The 18,612-nt window shown below is 39.7% G+C and overlaps 1 protein-coding gene across 1 annotated transcript in view; it reads right to left on the reverse strand.

The window, feature by feature from the left end:
* Positions 1 to 15,631: 15,631 nt before the first annotated feature.
* LOC143179705 (uncharacterized) overlaps positions 15,632 to 18,612 on the reverse strand; it is a 441,599-nt gene continuing 438,618 nt past the window's right edge. Inside the window, exon 19 of the mRNA XM_076379021.1 lies at positions 15,632 to 16,365. Within this exon, the coding sequence (XP_076235136.1) occupies positions 15,933 to 16,365 (433 nt within the window). The 3' untranslated portion in view covers positions 15,632 to 15,932. The remainder of the gene's footprint in view (positions 16,366 to 18,612) is intronic.

An 18,612-nucleotide genomic window follows, 5' to 3' on the forward strand; every position in this document is an offset into this window, starting at 1 on the left:
CGATGAACATACACCTCGCAGTGGGAGTGAGAAAATACATTATTTTTTTTTCTTGTTGCAAATTCCACATTGATTTCTTCATTCAGTGTCACATTTTTCTCTCTCTTTTTTTTGTCTCTTTTGCAAATACGCACACGAGCACGCTCGAAACGACTCTCCTCGCTCCGTCCTCGCGCTCATCCCGCCCGTTTTAAATATCACTCACCCCGAAGAAGAAAAAAGTCCCCGTCCTACTGTGCGTGCGCGCGAGGAATTCGTTTCGAGAGTCTCGCCCTCTCTTTTATTTCTTTTTTTTTTTTGTGTTTGTTTGTTCGTTTTTACATATTCCGCGTCGCGTGTGCGCTGGCCCGCCTTCGTTTTCCCTCCTTTGCCCTTCTCTTTTTATAGTTTGAGATATATAGAAATATTGGACTAGAGTAATCCAACCTTTTTCTTTCCCCTATCTCTTTCTTGTAACGCGAGCCCTCCGCTCGCCTAATTTTAACTACACTTAGTCAATAGTACCGTAATGTCATCTCAATATATATATCATTGTATTAGTTGTCATAATATATAGAAAATACATATAACAATTATTTAAATGACTCACAATCAATCATTTTGTTAGGGTGGGGTGCGCCCGGCTGCGCATGCACACGTTCGAATACGCGCGCCAATACGTGCGCACGCGTTCACACATGTATACATACATATTTTATTTATATGTATATATATATAAATATATGTATATGTACATACACATATATGTATATATATTTTTATAGTAATCGGTGTGTTAATTTTACATGATATTCTCTTTTGTTTTTACACTCGTCGTACAGAGGGAGGAAAAGGATGGTGAGAAAAAAGGATCCTATGAAAGGGGATGGACACTCTGGGGATTTGTAAAACGGGATGGGATGAATAGACCTCTCATACATTTACATTGTCTTTGTCGTACTATATACTATGTTAAAGTGAAACTTCTCAGGACTTAGTCGATATCTTACAAACACTCCTGCTTTTTGTCTATCTTGTACTGTTGTGTACGTATCCTTGCTCTGACTGTCCCTTCGTCGTATCCGTTTCCGGCCGGCGTGGAGCTGACGGAACTTGAACCGTTCGCACTTTGTGAACCATTTCTTAACACCGGACCCTTTTCACCCTTTCTCGACTTTCCTGCTCACAGGACACGTGAACATTTACCCGTCTACATTTAATAGATTTATATATTTATACATTCGGATCTAGGGTTTTCTCTTTCTTACTAGAAGTAGCTTCAACCATGGTTTCGATACGATTTTGCATGTAGCGGGTTCATCCCCTGAACCTCCCTTTCGAGCCTGTTGAACATTTTTACAAAAAGGAGCGATACAGCGGCCACTCGCTATAAGCTCGACATGTTCTCTTTAGCTTCTTGGAATTGATGTATGACCTTCGTCTTCTGAAAACACTGAGCTATTGTTTCAGTTATTATTTTGTAAGCTCGTTGCTTGCAACTGCTGAACTTATAACGAGCAAGCGCTGTATTCTTACCGATGAACCGCGAAGGACGATACTTTTTTGACAGGAATCGCGATTATCGTGATCGCTAAGCAGTTGGCGCACGAATTTCCTGTTGCACAGGGAACTCTGTGGAGTTTCTCTCGATGGTTAACGCGTGGTTCACGATGGTTTCCTCGAAGAAACGGCGATCAGTAATGGACTGATTCGTGATACAGGTGATAGGGGATTTTAAGTAGTTTATCGGAGTTCGAGTAAGGAGAATCGAAACATTTACTGAGATCCACGAGGTTTCGAAATTTCCGTGAGTATGAAAGACTACGTTCTACTGGGCTCACGCTGACAGCGAAAGAGACTGTCAGTTTAGATCCCCTTCCTGCCACAGTAACGTCGATAAATTTCTACAGTCTTTCTAGTGAATCGAGTCCTCTAAATCCATCGATTAAAACGTTCCCAAGACGTCGTTTGCAGTTTCTTTCCCCTTATTATCCGTATTGAGCAGAAAGGTATTGCTATGTGGTTGCTCGTCAAGAAGAATTTTGTCTTTTGATATGTCACGTCTAGCTCGCTTTCTCTCCTTCCCTCGCTTCTTTTGATTCGCTTTTGCTTTTGATCCATTCTTTGATTGACGTAGAATCGCATTCTTCCTAGCGTTTACGCTCGTTACACCTGGACAACGGATTGGTCGATCGATCGAGGTTCATATTGAGCTTGATCCAGGATGTCTCATTCTAGAGCAATAAATCTCAACTGGAGTTCTTTCGAGTTTGAATACAAAGGCTGCGTGTATTTTAATTCCAAACGAAAACGAATTTTCTTTTTGATCTTGCGAAAAATTGAGAATATTGACCTAGGTGACAATGATACATCCTTGCATCTGTAACATCGATCGGTCTTCACGGATTTGAAAAGTTCTCGCAAAAGTACAGATAGACAACTTTGACATTTATGTTCTGTATGTACAGGGACAGGGAACAATGACGATAGATGAGTACATAATAAACGACCGTAAGAAAATACGTATTCAGCCCTGCGGGACGATTCGATTTTCCCTTTCTTTTGCCGTTGAAATCGCCAAGTGACCAGAAACGACGCATTCAATCGCTGGTTTAGATTTCCATGTTCGAATAACGATCTAAAAATAATATCTTACGTTCCATTAACTCTATAACAGTGTTCAAAAGATGCGTGTCAATTTTCAGCGAATAAAATTGCTTCCTACGTTAATACTGTCGCTTAGAACGAGTTTACTTAAAAGGTACGCAAAAATGACGAACGCCGATCCAGGGATCGACGTTCCCATCTAGGTCTGTGCATTTTGATTTAGAGCTTCAGCCACGGTTATTCTGTTTACTGCATAATACATATACCGATTTCTTTTATTATCGTTTACACAAGTAGCTCGCACGATACACGATCGGAAGTGCCTGGATCTGTTAGCCGAGTCGTTCTTTCGGTAAAAGTGCTTCCTGTATATTTAAAAACGATCAAAGGTGAATTATTTTGTTCTTCTCTTCTATGGGAGTATTAGTACCGAACCGATTCGCCTTGTGTACTCCAAAACTATTCCTCCCCGGTTAACAGATCAATTCTCGATCCACTTTTCATCAGATCAATTCTTTAATTTGCAAGCTGCACTTCCTTCGCGCAAGAATGCACCCGAGAGTCCACGCCACTGACGACCAATAACCACCATTGCCTTCTTCAGGCATTTTGACGAATCCTCCTCCATTTTGATTGTCAATTTTGATTCTCTGACTGAATTTGATTCTCTGACTCTCTGAGCGTCGACTCTCGAGGAAGATCGTGGCTCATTGCGCTGCGTCGCCTCGATTTCTTATATTTCTAAGCGGAAACGCGATCCATCGAGGGTATCGAGAGAGGAAGGGTGGATGGGGACGGGGGGGTGGTTTCTTTCGTCTGACACTTCACAGAAAGACACACATAGAAAATCCAGACCCTTTATACAGGAGATATTATTGCATACTACACGTTTGCCATCGTGGCCACCCCATTCTCTCGCTGGAAAGTGTCTAGCGCTAGGGGCGTGTGGAAGAGGAACGAGGGGGATGTTACGGGCTCGACGAATGGGGGAGGAAAACGCGTCGTGAACAACATGCTTGAGATCTTCGTGTCGGGCTAATGCCTTTTGATTTTGATGCGTTTGATTTGGGGCGACTGTCTCGATTATAACGACGATTTGGCACGGTATTACATATCGTTAAGCGTTTCGTTCTACGCTGAGAATGTGCTGGGATCGGTGAAGCGTGTGTAATCACAATTAAAGGTGATTTTAATCATGATAATGGTCATTGTTGAATAATCATTGGATATTGGTACAGTGTTTTCGTTTTTACAAGCTCGTTCAAGCTCCTCTCGCTATAATTTCGGCGTGAAATCGATGACGAGCTTATAGCACGTAGGATGTCATTTTGAGATCAATTATTGGAAGCTGTTTATGAAACGTGACAGTGGAACTTTTTTGATTGTAAATAATTGTAGAAAATGACGAGAACAGCGAGCTTATAGAGAAAAACACTGTGTCTTGTACTGTATTTTTTTGTTGATCTTCGTGACTCTTTTTGATTGTTTTTTTTATTGTAGTTGCGCTCCGTTCTGATGCAGAGACTGAATCTTTTTAGGTTCACATGAAATATTAGAAATTAGTGATCGTCGCATGCCCCGATTGCGGTGATTGTTCGTTAAAATTTCTGTAAGTGTGGTTATCACAAAACACAAGACTTTATTGTTCGCGAGACGACTAGATAGTATAAGAAACAGTATCGTCATTCATTGAACTTTCGACAGCTCTTCTAGTGTTCCTATTCTTAAAGATAAATATTCTAGCTAAGTTTAGGCTACCTAGGCCAACGAACGTAAATCATACAAAATACTTCATCGATTTCGTTAAATCGAGATTCCTCTGGAACACGTGATCACAAAGACTGCGCGAAGCGACGGTGGTCTTTTTTCTCTTTCGATTTTCGATTTTATTAACCCTTGACTGGTGCAATGGAAACCACTACTTTGTCTAATTAATTCATTCTATCTATTTAAGTAACATTATGCACTTTATTCATAATAACACTAAGTTTATTCACTTTACAAGAATTTTAGAATTAAACGAATTCAATTTATTTAATGTGAAGAAATTACCTAACTATGTCAGAACTGTCTTAAGTACAATTGTAATGAAACCTGTGAAATTAAGTGATTTTAAATTTCTGACTTTTAGTTGCATAAGAAATAATACATATATAGAAACAGATAATAGAATATAGTTTCTATATAAAAAAGCACTATCTATAATGAACTCACCAGCCGAGAGTTAATATTCAGAATTAATCCAATACCTAAGGGAGATTTAATAAAGGAACGAAGGAAACTCTCCCCAAAATCAAAGCGTTCCGAAGCAGATACGAAGACCTATATAACACTCACTTAAACGAGCTCAGATATTCGTTTGAAAGACAGCGTTGATTTCCTTTGGCACCCATTTGTCTCTCCCAAGTAGAATCTCGAACATTTCACAGACGTTCTGACAAAAGGCTCGCCCGAGCGAGCCCTTCGAATCAGAAATAAGCACCGTGCCTCGTATCCGCTTTCACTGATAGTATCTACCTAAGGGACGAGAAAACATCGCGAGGGAGGGTTAATACTTTGACTGGGGGCGCGATACTTCGGCTCCTTACGAATTAATACTTTCCATTCATACACAGGGACACGCGCATATTTAAGGACTAATTAACGGAGGATTGTCTGCTTAAGGGGTTCACATCCGATTCAGTGCATTCATGAGGCAGCGTGCTCATAAATATTCAAATAATTTCAATACTGTTCTTAAATATTACAAAATACAATGGGATCACGATCGACTCATCGAATTCAAAACTGGAACCTCTCGATAGCTAGCTTCTTCAATTTCTATAGTATGTTCCTTCCTCCTTGAATTATAACCACAGAATAATTAATATACCCCATAATCGAAACTCTGGACGACAGAGATGATTACGAATAACCGAAATCCCATTGTATTTCACTCCTCGAGCCTTCTCTCAATTCCAGCGTCATGAATGCAGAGCTCCCTCGGCCACGACACTTTCGCTATCTACCGAGACCTACTATGTACATCAATTCCTTTTAGACAGCTAATGTTTCATTCGTCATAGTTGAAAGGTTTTACGTTAAGTTGTAGAAAGAAACGGGACGTGAGCGCGCGATCGAACGTCGCTGCCTTTCGAAGCCACCCTCGTTCCCATCGCGCCGACACGTCAGCCACACAACACCCACAGACACACGAAGGACACGCTCGCATGCCACTTTTCGTTTTCTACCACGTTCGCCACCTATCGCAACACCAAACGATTCCCTCTACAAATGAAAAACACCCCCTTTTGCCTCGGCTGAGGGGTACAGGATGGGGTGGGGGGCCCAGAGTGCACTGCGGCAGGAGTGATTCTGTCATTAACTCTAAACAACATGACAACCGTCATCCTTGTTCTATTACACGATCTTTCTTCATTCATCTTTCATGGAACCATCTTCACACGCGATACGACACCGGACGCTCGCTTCTTGCCACTTTTCTGATAACGCAAAAGTGTTCAGTACCCAGATGATCGAGGGGACGATCAAAGATCGTGGAAGATTAAAGGGCTTCGATTGACCCCTTGCTGGGTTTGGAGTGGTTGGATGTATGAGTGAAACGGCGGTGGGTAATTGAACGAAACTTTTGGGCATACGCTGCTTGAGGCGGATGGAAGCGTAAAATTGATCAACTTGAAGGTGCTTTGAGAGATTCGATTATTTTTGAGAGATTTTTCCTTGATAATTGCTGTGTGCTTGTTTTTAGTGGCGACTAGCCCTTTGATTATGGAGTGTTTGGAATATTGAGTGAACATTCGATAAAGTAAGTCTGACTGGTTTCGTTGACAAATGAAGCGAGCAAAAAATTGAGTAAAGAAGGTGGAATTTGAAAGTTTAAAGACGAAAATAAATGTGACATGAGATACCTATAGTTTATACTATCAGATAATAGATTATTTTCGACAATTAAAGAGCTCATAGAGAATTTTTATGAACAGATTTCTTATACCACGTAAAAATATTTTATCCAAATGAGTGGTCATTTTCTCATCGTAATCTTTAATCAAAGGGTTAATTATCTGCTTGCTATTCATTCAATAACATCCAAATTCCAAGCAAGAATTCAACAAGACAAGCATTTCACGAATTTCATAAAAAGTAGAAGCAAGTTCGCCTTCAAGTTGACCTCACAATGCACTATCATTAATTGAATCAAGCCTAAAAGCGTTTCATCATTCTATACTTTCATTTTTCCTACACTATCGCGTGAGTTCATCTATGAATTAAAATCGGCTACATAGAAACCCAAGACAAGCACGTTGCAGAGGTAACAAAGCCTCGAGTGGAACTTTTATGTACTGAGATCAATCTTTCACCTTTCCGTTTTTTCTTTTTACTCCATAGGCAGTGGAACATTTTCATTTGGAAGATGAGCTGAGTGGATGTTAGAACGCGGAAGAAGGTAAGTGACGCACAGTGGCGATGCCAAGGTGCTTTGGCACATCGTTTACATTTCACCGAAACTTTCGAATCCCGAGGAAAAACGTCCCTAAACGTGTACACGATTGTGCGTTTTGTTCTTTTTATTTTTAAAATACTGTAAAACGCTCCTCGAGAGCAGTGCACCATCGGGTTAATTTGAAAATACTGTTCGCGCCGTGAACACCGCATCGAAAAGCAAACTGGTATCGTTTTTCCTCGCACGTTATAGTAAGAGACCTGGAATATTGTGTATAGTTTATGAGCAATAATTCCTTTTCTCCTGGCATCGTTAAGTCTGCAACGCAACGACGGTTGAAATAAATCTAGACAGAGGGTTCGACAGAGATGATCGTTTGAGGATCGTGAAAGGAAGAACAGAAAAATATTCCTCTCCCACCGAAGAACGCGTTTTGATTTCCCTCGTGCCGATATCAAAAAATTTCGACCTCGTATCCCTCTTTCGTCTCTCCTCTGTCTCTCGCGTCCTCCATTTTTCTCGCTTCCTCTAATATCGTAGTTAAAAGTCAACGATTAGTTACCAGAACACAAGGCACTTGGCTTACACATCATACATATCTTTTTTTTTTTTTAGTTTTTGCTTATTCGCTTGCTTTTGGTATAGCTCGGTGTTGGGATAGCTTGCGCAAGATTCTCTGCGTACGCGAGACGAGTGACGTTTATTAGGTTCGCAGATGGCAGAGAAGACTAATTTGAAGTATCAGCAGCCAGTCAATTAGAGCAGTGACACACATGTTAATTTGAATAGCAGAGGCGATAGGAGGAGATAAATCGATAAGGAAATTAAGCTTAAAGAGACAGCTCGATAGAATATGATTATTTGATAAAATTAACATTTGTGAGGGACTGAAAATTGTGAAGACTGTTATTCAAAATTGTAACGCAGATAATTTTTACTTTACTACTTAATTATTTTTAACGAAGATATTGATTCTATCCTTACATTTCTTAACTAAAAAATTTATAGAAGTAAATAATCACTTCAATGAGAAACACACTAATTGTTAATTCAATTGTTTGTCTCACGTCTCGTTTCCTACCGCAAAGAGTCTTGCAGCGTATGATGGAAATAACACGCAGCAATCACTCACAATATCAATAGAAGAAAATAGTCATATGTATATATATATTTATATAATATATATCGCCGCACATATATAATATATATACTATTTATGTAATACAAGAATAATGCATACACGTACACGTTTATGCGAGACAAACACGTGTATACGTTACTATTGTATATTCTTGTATATATATAATATATTCATTTCATATATTCAGTGTTCATCATATATATATCCATTTATAAACGACGGTTAGATTATACATTACATCTGAGTATTAAAACATCTCTCTTTCTCTCTTTCACTCTCGTTTTTTATATTTCCCGCGACGGTGCTATTTCGTGGTTGCGATTAATACTTTTGCACACTCGTGAGTCAGAGTTTTCGGTAGGTTCACTCGAGGCAATGGGATGAGAGAAAAATTGTTCGATCACCTTATCGAAATATCGTCAAGATCATTGTGACAGCTTCGAAGGAAATCTTGACGATTGTTTGTGAGCAATTCTTATTAGAAAAAAAATACTTCCATGGGGTTTTGATTGGTAGAGAGATTCTTTTTGGAATCCAAAGTTCTATCGATATCTCATATTGATCAACGATCCACTGCTCGACGTTAGCGATCGAATCAATTTTCCTTTTCTGAACCCAATCCTCTCCTGTCGGCACTAGAACCGATCGTTCGGTGGAAAGTGGCATTTTCCAGATTTTCTTACTTTCTGTCGTACCGAAGTCCCATCGCTCACGATCCCGAAGCTTGGGGTTTTCATTTAAACGAACAACATCGATACTCAAGCCGTCCCTCCCTACTCCCTGCACCTATTCAGCTTTTATACATGTAAATATCTATATATATAATATAAGTGACTATATACATATATACATATAAATATATTATATTCCCACATATCTATACACATATTAGTAATAATATAGCCCTTTCGATATTCAATATGTATATATGTATATATTATTAAATAAAATCATATTTACGCAATATAATGTATAATCACTAGTCCAATGTATATTAGTATCGCTTCTTGAAACGTAATACTGATGCACAGACACTCGTTGCCTCGGCTAAGCCGATCCTCTTCGATCCAACTTCTATCTTCCTTCTATTCTCTTTGCTCTTCAATATGTGCCCGTTCCTCGTGCTTCGCCACTTACACCAGATTTTGAGCACTTTGACTCTATCTGACCGACCTCAAAAGCGGAAAAATTCTGCTGACACCGCTATCAGACCTCGAGCGAGCCCCAAGAAGGCACACTAGACCTCCATCTGGGAACTTCATCGGAATCACCAAAGCAAGTAGTTACACACAGATATCGAGGGACCAAAAAAGCTAGAGGTATATCAATCGAAACTCTCGCGAAGAAACCAGAAGGACTCAGTGTTCCCTTGTACCAGAAGGATGTCAGAAAATTTTTCCCGTGCTTCGAGGGTCGGCCACTTCTGCCTTCTTGGCCGAAGACCAATGTGGCGGAGTCGCTTGCTAAGGGGTTTCGAGGCCTCCTCTGGGGTCATTCTCTTGAAAGAAGAAACTAGAGCAGCTGGGCTCTGTCTCAATATTAGGCCCTTGCTTTCGTTGGCGACTCGGTACCACATCGCGCTTCAAATTGACTGAACTGTGTATGTATATAAACTCGCGGCCGTGGTTGCACCGTACTAGCAGGCTGCCTTGCACAGCCCTCGAAACGCTCAGAGAAATATTAACACGAAACGAGATAGAGAGGCTATAGACTCTAGAGTAACAGATCCATGAAGAGATGGCAGCCTTCTACAAGCGTAGTGGAAGTAACGAATTAGGAGTGGCGTCGGGAGTGTTAGTAGCCCACTGCCAAGTGGCAACCACGGCCCACGGTTTGCCTCCCTTCGGGAGACCCCATCGGCCAGCTGTAGTTAGCGCACACGTATCTAAACACGATTAACATATATTGTCCATATTGCTTATGGCACCAACGTTTTGAGCGGCATCATTGCACATTCCCGGGGTAAGGAGAGGTTCGTCCTGATTTGCCTGTAGGAACCGGCCGTTCCTTCGCTTTGAGCAAAAAGACAGGGGAGAGTCGGGGAACGTATTCTTTCGAGAGGCCTAAGTACGTGACGAGAGGACACTAATGGTAATACGAGCTACGCTTACAGGTATAAGAACTAGTTGAGCAGAGAAGTGGAAAAAACAACGACAGTGCGGACGCGCACGTCCCACCGAATATACATATACATGTAGGTATATATATTGCTACCGAGCACACGCGTTCCTCTTTCACTCTATCCTTTGTTAATTATTGCGATATACCATGGTGATAGACGAATGTCCGTGTCACATGAAACGCTCTGGATCGTGGTGCCCTGTCGCACGGTGCTCCTCGGTACAGTGTTCCCTCGTTAGAAGCTCACCATTAGAGTAACATTTCTTTACGACCATCAAGCTTTGCTTTCGTGTTCACACACTGAAGCCTCCATGGAGATAATGAGACCTAGCGTACGAGGTAACTTTAGAAGTATCTCTCGATATATGTTCGTCATCGATGCACGTTTAACGAGGGAACGTTGTACTGCACTGTTTAGCAACCGAACAGAGGCTGACGATCGAGAACGAGAGATGCATCCTTTGTTCGACGAAATGGGAGTTGCTTGTGTCGGTTTTTAACGAAACTCGGGGATGTTGGGGAGTCGCGATCGAGATTCGAACAAACCGTTTTTAGATAGAAGACAGAGAGGGTTTCGAGGATGGATTTTTGTGCGAACGAGATGAAAGATTCTTAACGATTGTTTGGATGAAACGATTTTGCTTCTGTTTCTGCTTGGTTTCGAATCGAATCGGATCTCATGTGAAACGCGACATTACTTTACGTATCTCCGTGGCTCCCCTACAGCTGACCATGTTTCGACACACTTAAAAACGCTATTAACAATACAGTTCCTTTTTTGTTTGTCGTGTGTGTTCGTGTGTGTGTGTGTGTATGTGTGTGTGTTTTGCTGCATGTACTCTTCGTTCGCGTAGTAAAAGTTAATAGAGAATAGTATAACATCAAATAGAAGAGTATAAAGAACCATGCTGGCATATAGAGATAGACATTAAAGTAGGTAATAGGTGAGAGGACAATAGATTACGATATCAATAATTCCATAATAACTTTTCACCGCTTCTCTTCGTTTTTTTTTTTTAAGAGTAATTTTTTCCTCGCGTTAAACGTTGATGATCGTTTAGTAGACTTTTTCTCTTTAATACAGTATCTTGAGCACATTCCTCAGGTGTATAACCACGCTACACTTTCTTCGCCGAGTTGTACCAATATGTCCCATCGTGTAACTTTTTTCTTTTTTACAGTATCGTCTTTCATAGCGGCGAACGATTATCAAAACGTTCTACACGTGATCGTTTGAAGTCCTAAGAAAAATGTCATACGGTGAAAGCAATTGAACAGAAATCGACGAACAATGTTGCGTTCTTTGCAAGGAGAATTAATCTAAACTTTATTTCAATAATAAATGATCAATAAATAATTTTGCGTCGGGACAGGTGAAACGCCTTAAAATTAGATACGCGAAAGAAAAATTGTGCTAACTAAACGCATACCGTTCGATTCTCAATCCTCTGATCTTCGTTCGCTCGTTTGCCAGCGACTCGATCAAAATGGCAGTAGAATATCGGTACAACTCACTAGTTGATGGCACGGGTCCGTCTATGTACAAATATGTAATACCATATACCACATACCATTTAAATACATCACATATTTATCATTTTTTTTTTGTTTCGTTATATATATAATCTCCATACAGATATATTCTTTTCTGTGATGTGGAGGGACTCGTTTGTACAATTCATGCATATCTTCGTTACTGTTTCATTGCTTCGTTTTATCGTGCTTTCTCCCTATGTTTCTGAGTAATCAGCCTCCAGGACCGTTTCTAAATCCAGAGTGCTGTCAGCTTAACACTGGGTGGCACAACCTTCTCATGTTATAGAAGGAACAGAAAATCAATGATCTGATTTTTTCCAAAACGATGCTTAAAGTTCTAAATACATATTTCGATCTCTTAATGATATCATTAACGAAACGCAAATTTCTATTACTGAACTGTCGACGAAACATAGTTTGAGAAGAGTATTTTAGAACACTTATAGCTTAAAGAATACTCAAAACGTTCAGTCAACTTTGAGTTGATCTTAACTCTTCGTCCTCTGGATTTGATCTTAATCGTAATACTCCCAGTGTTCTCCCTTTTCTTATCCACCTCGTTTAACCACTAACTACGCCGTTTTTCTTGAACCTCTAAGTCTGATTAAGAGTTAGATTACATACAATTAATAATTATATTAGTAGAAACTTAGTTTCTGTAACAAGTGTATTGTCTTAAATGATATGTCTGCTAATTTTGTTGCATTCGATCTTATGGCATTCGGGCCACGCGCTCAAAACTCCATAACAGTTTTACACCTTAAAATCAACTTATTTTTAAGACTTCACCATTTAAAATCTTATTTAATAGTTAATATAGATTTCTAAGGTCTTACGCTTCTTTTCCCTTTCGCTCACATGCTGGAGGCCGTTACTCAGACTTCGTTAAATCGCGCTTCTATGGTCACAAAGAAGTATTTCCATGGGCTTTAGGTATTCATAATAACAAACCAAATGTAATACAGTCGAATTACCATTAACAAAATCTCATACAATCCTCTTCTTAACACACTGCAAAAGAGTATTAATCTAATTTCTCAAAAGATATGGAATAGAGTCCTTCGTGACTATTTCTTTCAATTTATCATTTTCAATGATCTCAAAAATTAAGTCACTAAATAGATTTCGATAATAAATGAAAATTATCGGTGAAGAAATTTCACTATTTCCCAGAATTTCAATATTATAATTGTTCTCAGTCTGCAATGCGTTAAGCGAGGTTTAACATAATTTAACATTATTTTCGTCGTGGTATACGTACAATTAAACTAATTCAATCCATTCTGTGCGTTTCCGTTTCTTTTATCAATAGATAGAACGGTGCCCTTGGCCATACGCCTTCACATCGATCTTTTGTCTGTAAATGAACGAATACTGCGAATGCTTCGTGTGGCCGGAACGTTTGTCTATACCGCGTTACACTTTTGTAAATCGTTAGATTGGGGAGCTGAGGACGAAGGGGTAAACACAAGACACACATAAAAGACAGACGAATTTGTAGAAACATCATTTTAAAGAGTAATTCCAACTCCTGGAATCGTTGCGCAACAGCAATCCCATAAATTCACACGCGAACTTAGTCTCCGATCTTCGCAGACCGAAAGAAAAGAAGAACAAGTGGAAGATTTAAAGCCATCTTTTACAGTGTTTCCGTGTGTTTTCCTTTTCTCGTTTTCGTTTCTCCCTTTAAAAACCTGGCAGATTCTTTAAAGCATCATCAGTCGCTTGCGTTTCTTTTACACGTGAAAAGTTTAAAAAGTTAAAATGTATATTCGTGATTTATTCTTTTCATTCACTTTTTTTCGTTTTCACTTTAATTAGGTAAAAGTTAATAAGAAGAAGAGTGTTAACAATAACAATAGTTTTTCTTTTTAAAGGTAGAGTCAGAGCAGCTACTATCAGGGGTGACGCTTGGAGGACAATGTTCGGAGCCTCGACGAGCGGAGAAACTCATCCTTTCGAATCACGACATTTTTGGTGGGAATGATGTTCCTATACATACACATATCTACATATATATATATACTATATGAAAAATATAACTAAAGCAGGATAAAATTTCTTACATACTTAACCGAATGTCCACGCTGAAAATGAAATAAACACAATAATCAAACGTATTCCTAATTTTGAATTTGCGATACTTGCGTTCCATCTGATAAATTCGAACGAAGGGAACAAAAGAGCCATGCACTTTCGGCAGATCGAAACGGAAACAATTGGAAATGATCGCAAATGCAAATAACAATTCAAGGCACCTTATATACAGGAACATTGTTGCCTCCTCGCGTTAAAGAAAACAGAATCGATGAAATTTTCGCGGCTCACTGTCGTTGTTCCTCCAAGGGTTTCGCCCTCTGTAGTCCCTAGTAAGGTAGAAAATCAAGCCAAGTATATATACTTTATTTCTATAATAGTTCCCTCCTAAAACAACCTAAAACCTATCCTACGGTAATTTGCATTTTAAAATTTCACTTTGAATTGTACATACAGGACACTGACGTTTAAATATATGTACAGACATGTACACGCTTTTATGTACATTATATAGAATCGCGATCTAAATGGATCCGTTTTAGACGAATTAATAATCTTGCATCTCTTCCTTCGCACCCTTTCTCTCTCAAATAAACCAGTTCTCTAATTCTCGCGTCTGCGTGTTCGGTGCACGTGTTTACTTTTATGTATAATGTTGCCGTCGCTGTATATTCAATATATAATTTATGTTACACTCGGCCACGACGACACGCGCACGACCGTCGCCGAAAATGAAACTTGAACAACTTCGTCTCTCCTCTCTAGAGAACTTTATATCTCGCCCCTATATCTACGAATCATTTTTCTTCAATTACATCGATCTGTTTATACATATGTATAACCGTGTATATATATAATATATATATATATATTAAAATTTATTTAGACGAATATAGTTAAATATATTATTAAGTAACAGAGGTAACAAAATCGAGGGTGGGGAAGGTTCAACAAATCTACGATCTTCAATGTCGTAAGGATGTCGCATACTTATGAGGAGATTTAAATACGCTAATGATAGAGTTAAAACTAAATAGAACTAGAGTGAACGTGCAACAAGTCGTATGTTCACACAGGACTCGACTGCGAATTATTTCACCCATCTTACTTTCTTTGCGTTCTCGAAAGACGCTCTCCAATCGAAACAGAATACTTGCCTACTGAATTTCAACGCAATTATGGCGCATGAAATGGTCTGCAGTCGGTTCTCGTTGCTATCAACTCAAAAATCGACAAAAAGAAAAAAAAAAGAAAAGAAAACAATCTAACACTTCGAAAGAATGATAAAGAGGCAACAGGTAACAGGTAATGTCTTGTGGCACAATCTGGGAACATTTCGCGTTGAATAGTAACTAGGTACGTCGAAAGACCGTGATTATCTTAACGTTACCAGCGCTCATAGACAAACTCCCATATTCGTTCGTAGCCCCTGCGTCTTAACTTAAACGATAACCGCCGCTTAACCGCGGACACGTTGCTTCTCTAGGCCGTTCGTCGACGAAGGTTCCTTCGTGTCTGGTGACGAGGTGTCCTCGGGGAAGCTGAAACGGAACAGACGACGGAAAGCTTGCACGTTCGTGTCGCTCCTCAAGGATCGCCAGGAGCCACCGCGACCACCGATACCCTGAACGGAGCCTCATGGCTGGGTCCTCTATCGTCGCCTCGATTCGAGATGAAAACTATGAATCGCTAAGAGAAATCGATAGAGGCGTCCACCTTCGACCACATGGATCGCGTGCGCGACTCGGCCTGGCAGAGGACTCGTTCGATTTAGGTCCACGGCGCCGTGGGCAAGAGGTATATCTCGTTTTGGAACTATCTAGAGCGTGGAAGCCTTCGCGTTGCTTTTGCCTAATGGTTCGCCACCTGGCCTGCTCCCAGGCCGCTGGACACTCGATGGCCTAGCTTCCCTCTCGCGCGCTATCGTGCTTGACGATCCTCTTCGTGGCCGCGCGGACCCTATATCAGTGCCTGCCTATATAGCTCGCGCGCGACCGTAATTACTTTCCTAACCGTACCGTGTTACAGCCTTCGTTAAGGTAACTTAAGTTTAACTGGCTGGGCGTCCTCCTATGGTGGCCTGAGCCGAGTCGGGTTGTGCCATAAATGCGACGCGTTCTGAGCGCCGTTGTCGCCGTTGCTGGGAGGCAGTGGCTGCTGATTGAAGTCTGGCGTCTGCGGTGAAACGTTGCTCGCTGGCTGCTGCTGGAGCTGTTGCTGTTGTGGTTGCTGTTGTGGTTGTTGTTGTTGTTGTTGTTGTTGTTGTTGCTGCTGCTGCTGCTGCTGCTGCTGCTGCTGCTGCTGCTGCTGCTGCTGCTGCTGCTGTTGCTGCTGCTGCTGCTGGTGCTGCTGGCGTGGCTGCTGGCTGCTGGGCTGCTGGGGCTGTTGCGTTTTGGATTGCTGCTGGACTGGCCGCTTAGAGTCCTGACCCGTTGAATCGGGCGAGGGCACTGGTCTGTGCGATTTCATGTGCGCGCTTCTGCTTTTCACTTTGTTGAAAACTCTGCAAGGAGAATTGAGTGATCGTATTATGTGGGTGGATTGGTACTGGTTGCTGGGGCGGTTTGAAGTTGTTGGGGGAAGGGACACGGTGCTCTTGGGCCAGTGACTGGAGTATGTGTGTTATACCTATATTGGGAGCTCAGAAGCTGTCAGTGGATTTAATTGGCTTTGTTGAAAAACACATAAAAATGGCACACACGTATTACACTTAGTCGTCGAATTGGTCACATCTATTACTACTACTTACAGCGAATCTAGCACCCCTCTTGCCTCTGTTGTGTCTTATTCACAATTTCTGAGCTCCCGACAGTAAACGGTTCATTGTGGCGATGAAGTGGGTACTGTTGAAAAGCTTCACAGTTGAGTTCTGGGTATATTGAACTTCGTTTTTGTGAAATTTTGTTGGCACTTATTTCTGAGCTCACATTAGTAATTTACGAAGTAATGTATGTGTGATTTGGGGAATATGAATATTAAATTTGAGTAAAGAAAAAGTAGTTGAATTGAATCTTTTAATTGTATTGGAATTCAAGGTATTGTAGTATTCACTGAAAATATTAATTTTAAATTGAAGAAGGGTTTGTTGTATAATATAATTTTAATGAAAACTGACAAGTGATTTTAACTTTTAACGAATAGAGAACTATATTTTAGGAACTCAACTGTTAAGCTGTATGTACATGACCTTTGGATCTCTCCTTTTAATGTATGTTGGTGGGTACTTGTTTAATTATAATTTGTAATGGAATACCTTGCAAATACGTTTCATATTTGAAATTATGATTATATGTATATGAACACTCAGCTAATTAATGACGGATCATGCTTATGATATGCTATAATAATAATTATTGATTCTACATAGTAATGCAAGCGTTATAGGTATTTATTTATAGGATCTTTAATTTTCATGTGTTATAAATAACTGTATGAAATTATTGTAAATACATAGATATTATAAAGTGAAATGAAATGATTAATCGTTGAACCTATCGTAAAGCTTGTGATGAAAACGGAACTTGGAAAAATATTACCCAGCAGCGATGGAACATAAATTTACTACTGTCTTATAAACAAAAAATGTTTAATAATGTTTCACAAACAAAAAATACTCGTTTCTGGAGAGATGCAACAGATATTTCATTCTGGGTACATAGATAATAGAAAAATAAGAAACAAAAATTATATTCGTGTGAAATAGTCCTGTACTACTTTAACTATGTTATGGAAACATCGTGAGAATAAATTACACCATATGCTCTACTAATATGTACGTTAATATCGTTTTATGCAATGTAGCTTACTCTCTACTAGAGATAATAATCAATATTTATCCATATTAATTATGGAAAGAAAAAAAGTTTCAAGTAAGAAAGAGAAAGGTTTAAGAAAAATATAACAATTATAAAACACATTATACAATAGGCCCACGATATTATCTTCAAGAATATAAAAAGAACAGTACATACTGTAGAGAATATTGTGTTGATCTTAAAAAACATATCCGACTTGCTGCCACAGGTCAGTGTTCATGTGTTATGTTAACAAACAGTAGATTAAACATCGATTAGAAAAGCTAAGTTAATATTGTCAGCAGCAAATGGGATAATAGCATCGGCATGAGTCATTCTGTGAAGGTATGTTTGTATCAGTGTTAATAAATATCAGGGTCTCCTTTCTAACAATTTCTCCACAAATAAAACAAATGAAATGAAGTGAATCTGTGCCCCGAAGATTTCAATTCTTGAAATTCTTACGATACGAAGACAATATATCTATATTACTAAATCTCTCCAAAAATTAAGCCAAATTTCTAAATATTAACTTAAAAGTAACTATCCCTATCCAGAGACTACCCCTTTATAATAAGTCACTTCCTCGACGATTTAAATTAAACTTCGACACCAGGATCCCCGATATTTATCAACTTCCAAGTATAATGTAAAGGCAAGTTTCATTATGGCGCTGTCACGCTATGCGAAACGTATGCAGGAAGGCTCTCTTTCTCTCTCTAGAAGCGAGGGTGTCTATTCACGTGCTCTGCGCCGATACTTGCCGCTCGTGCGCGCCGGTTCAAAAAAATGAAAAGGCGCTTATGTGTCTGTTGGTTGCCCGTCATTTTTTATTTTTTTCAAAATCATCCTCACGTTTCTTTCGTTTCGTTTTCGTTTCTTATCGTTCTTTCTTTACTTTCTCGGTTTCATTGATCTTTTAGCTCGAACGATGGATAATTTAGAGATTAGAGATT

Source organism: Calliopsis andreniformis, chromosome 5 (genome assembly GCF_051401765.1).
Source record: "Calliopsis andreniformis isolate RMS-2024a chromosome 5, iyCalAndr_principal, whole genome shotgun sequence".
Taxonomy (NCBI): domain Eukaryota; kingdom Metazoa; phylum Arthropoda; class Insecta; order Hymenoptera; family Andrenidae; genus Calliopsis; species Calliopsis andreniformis.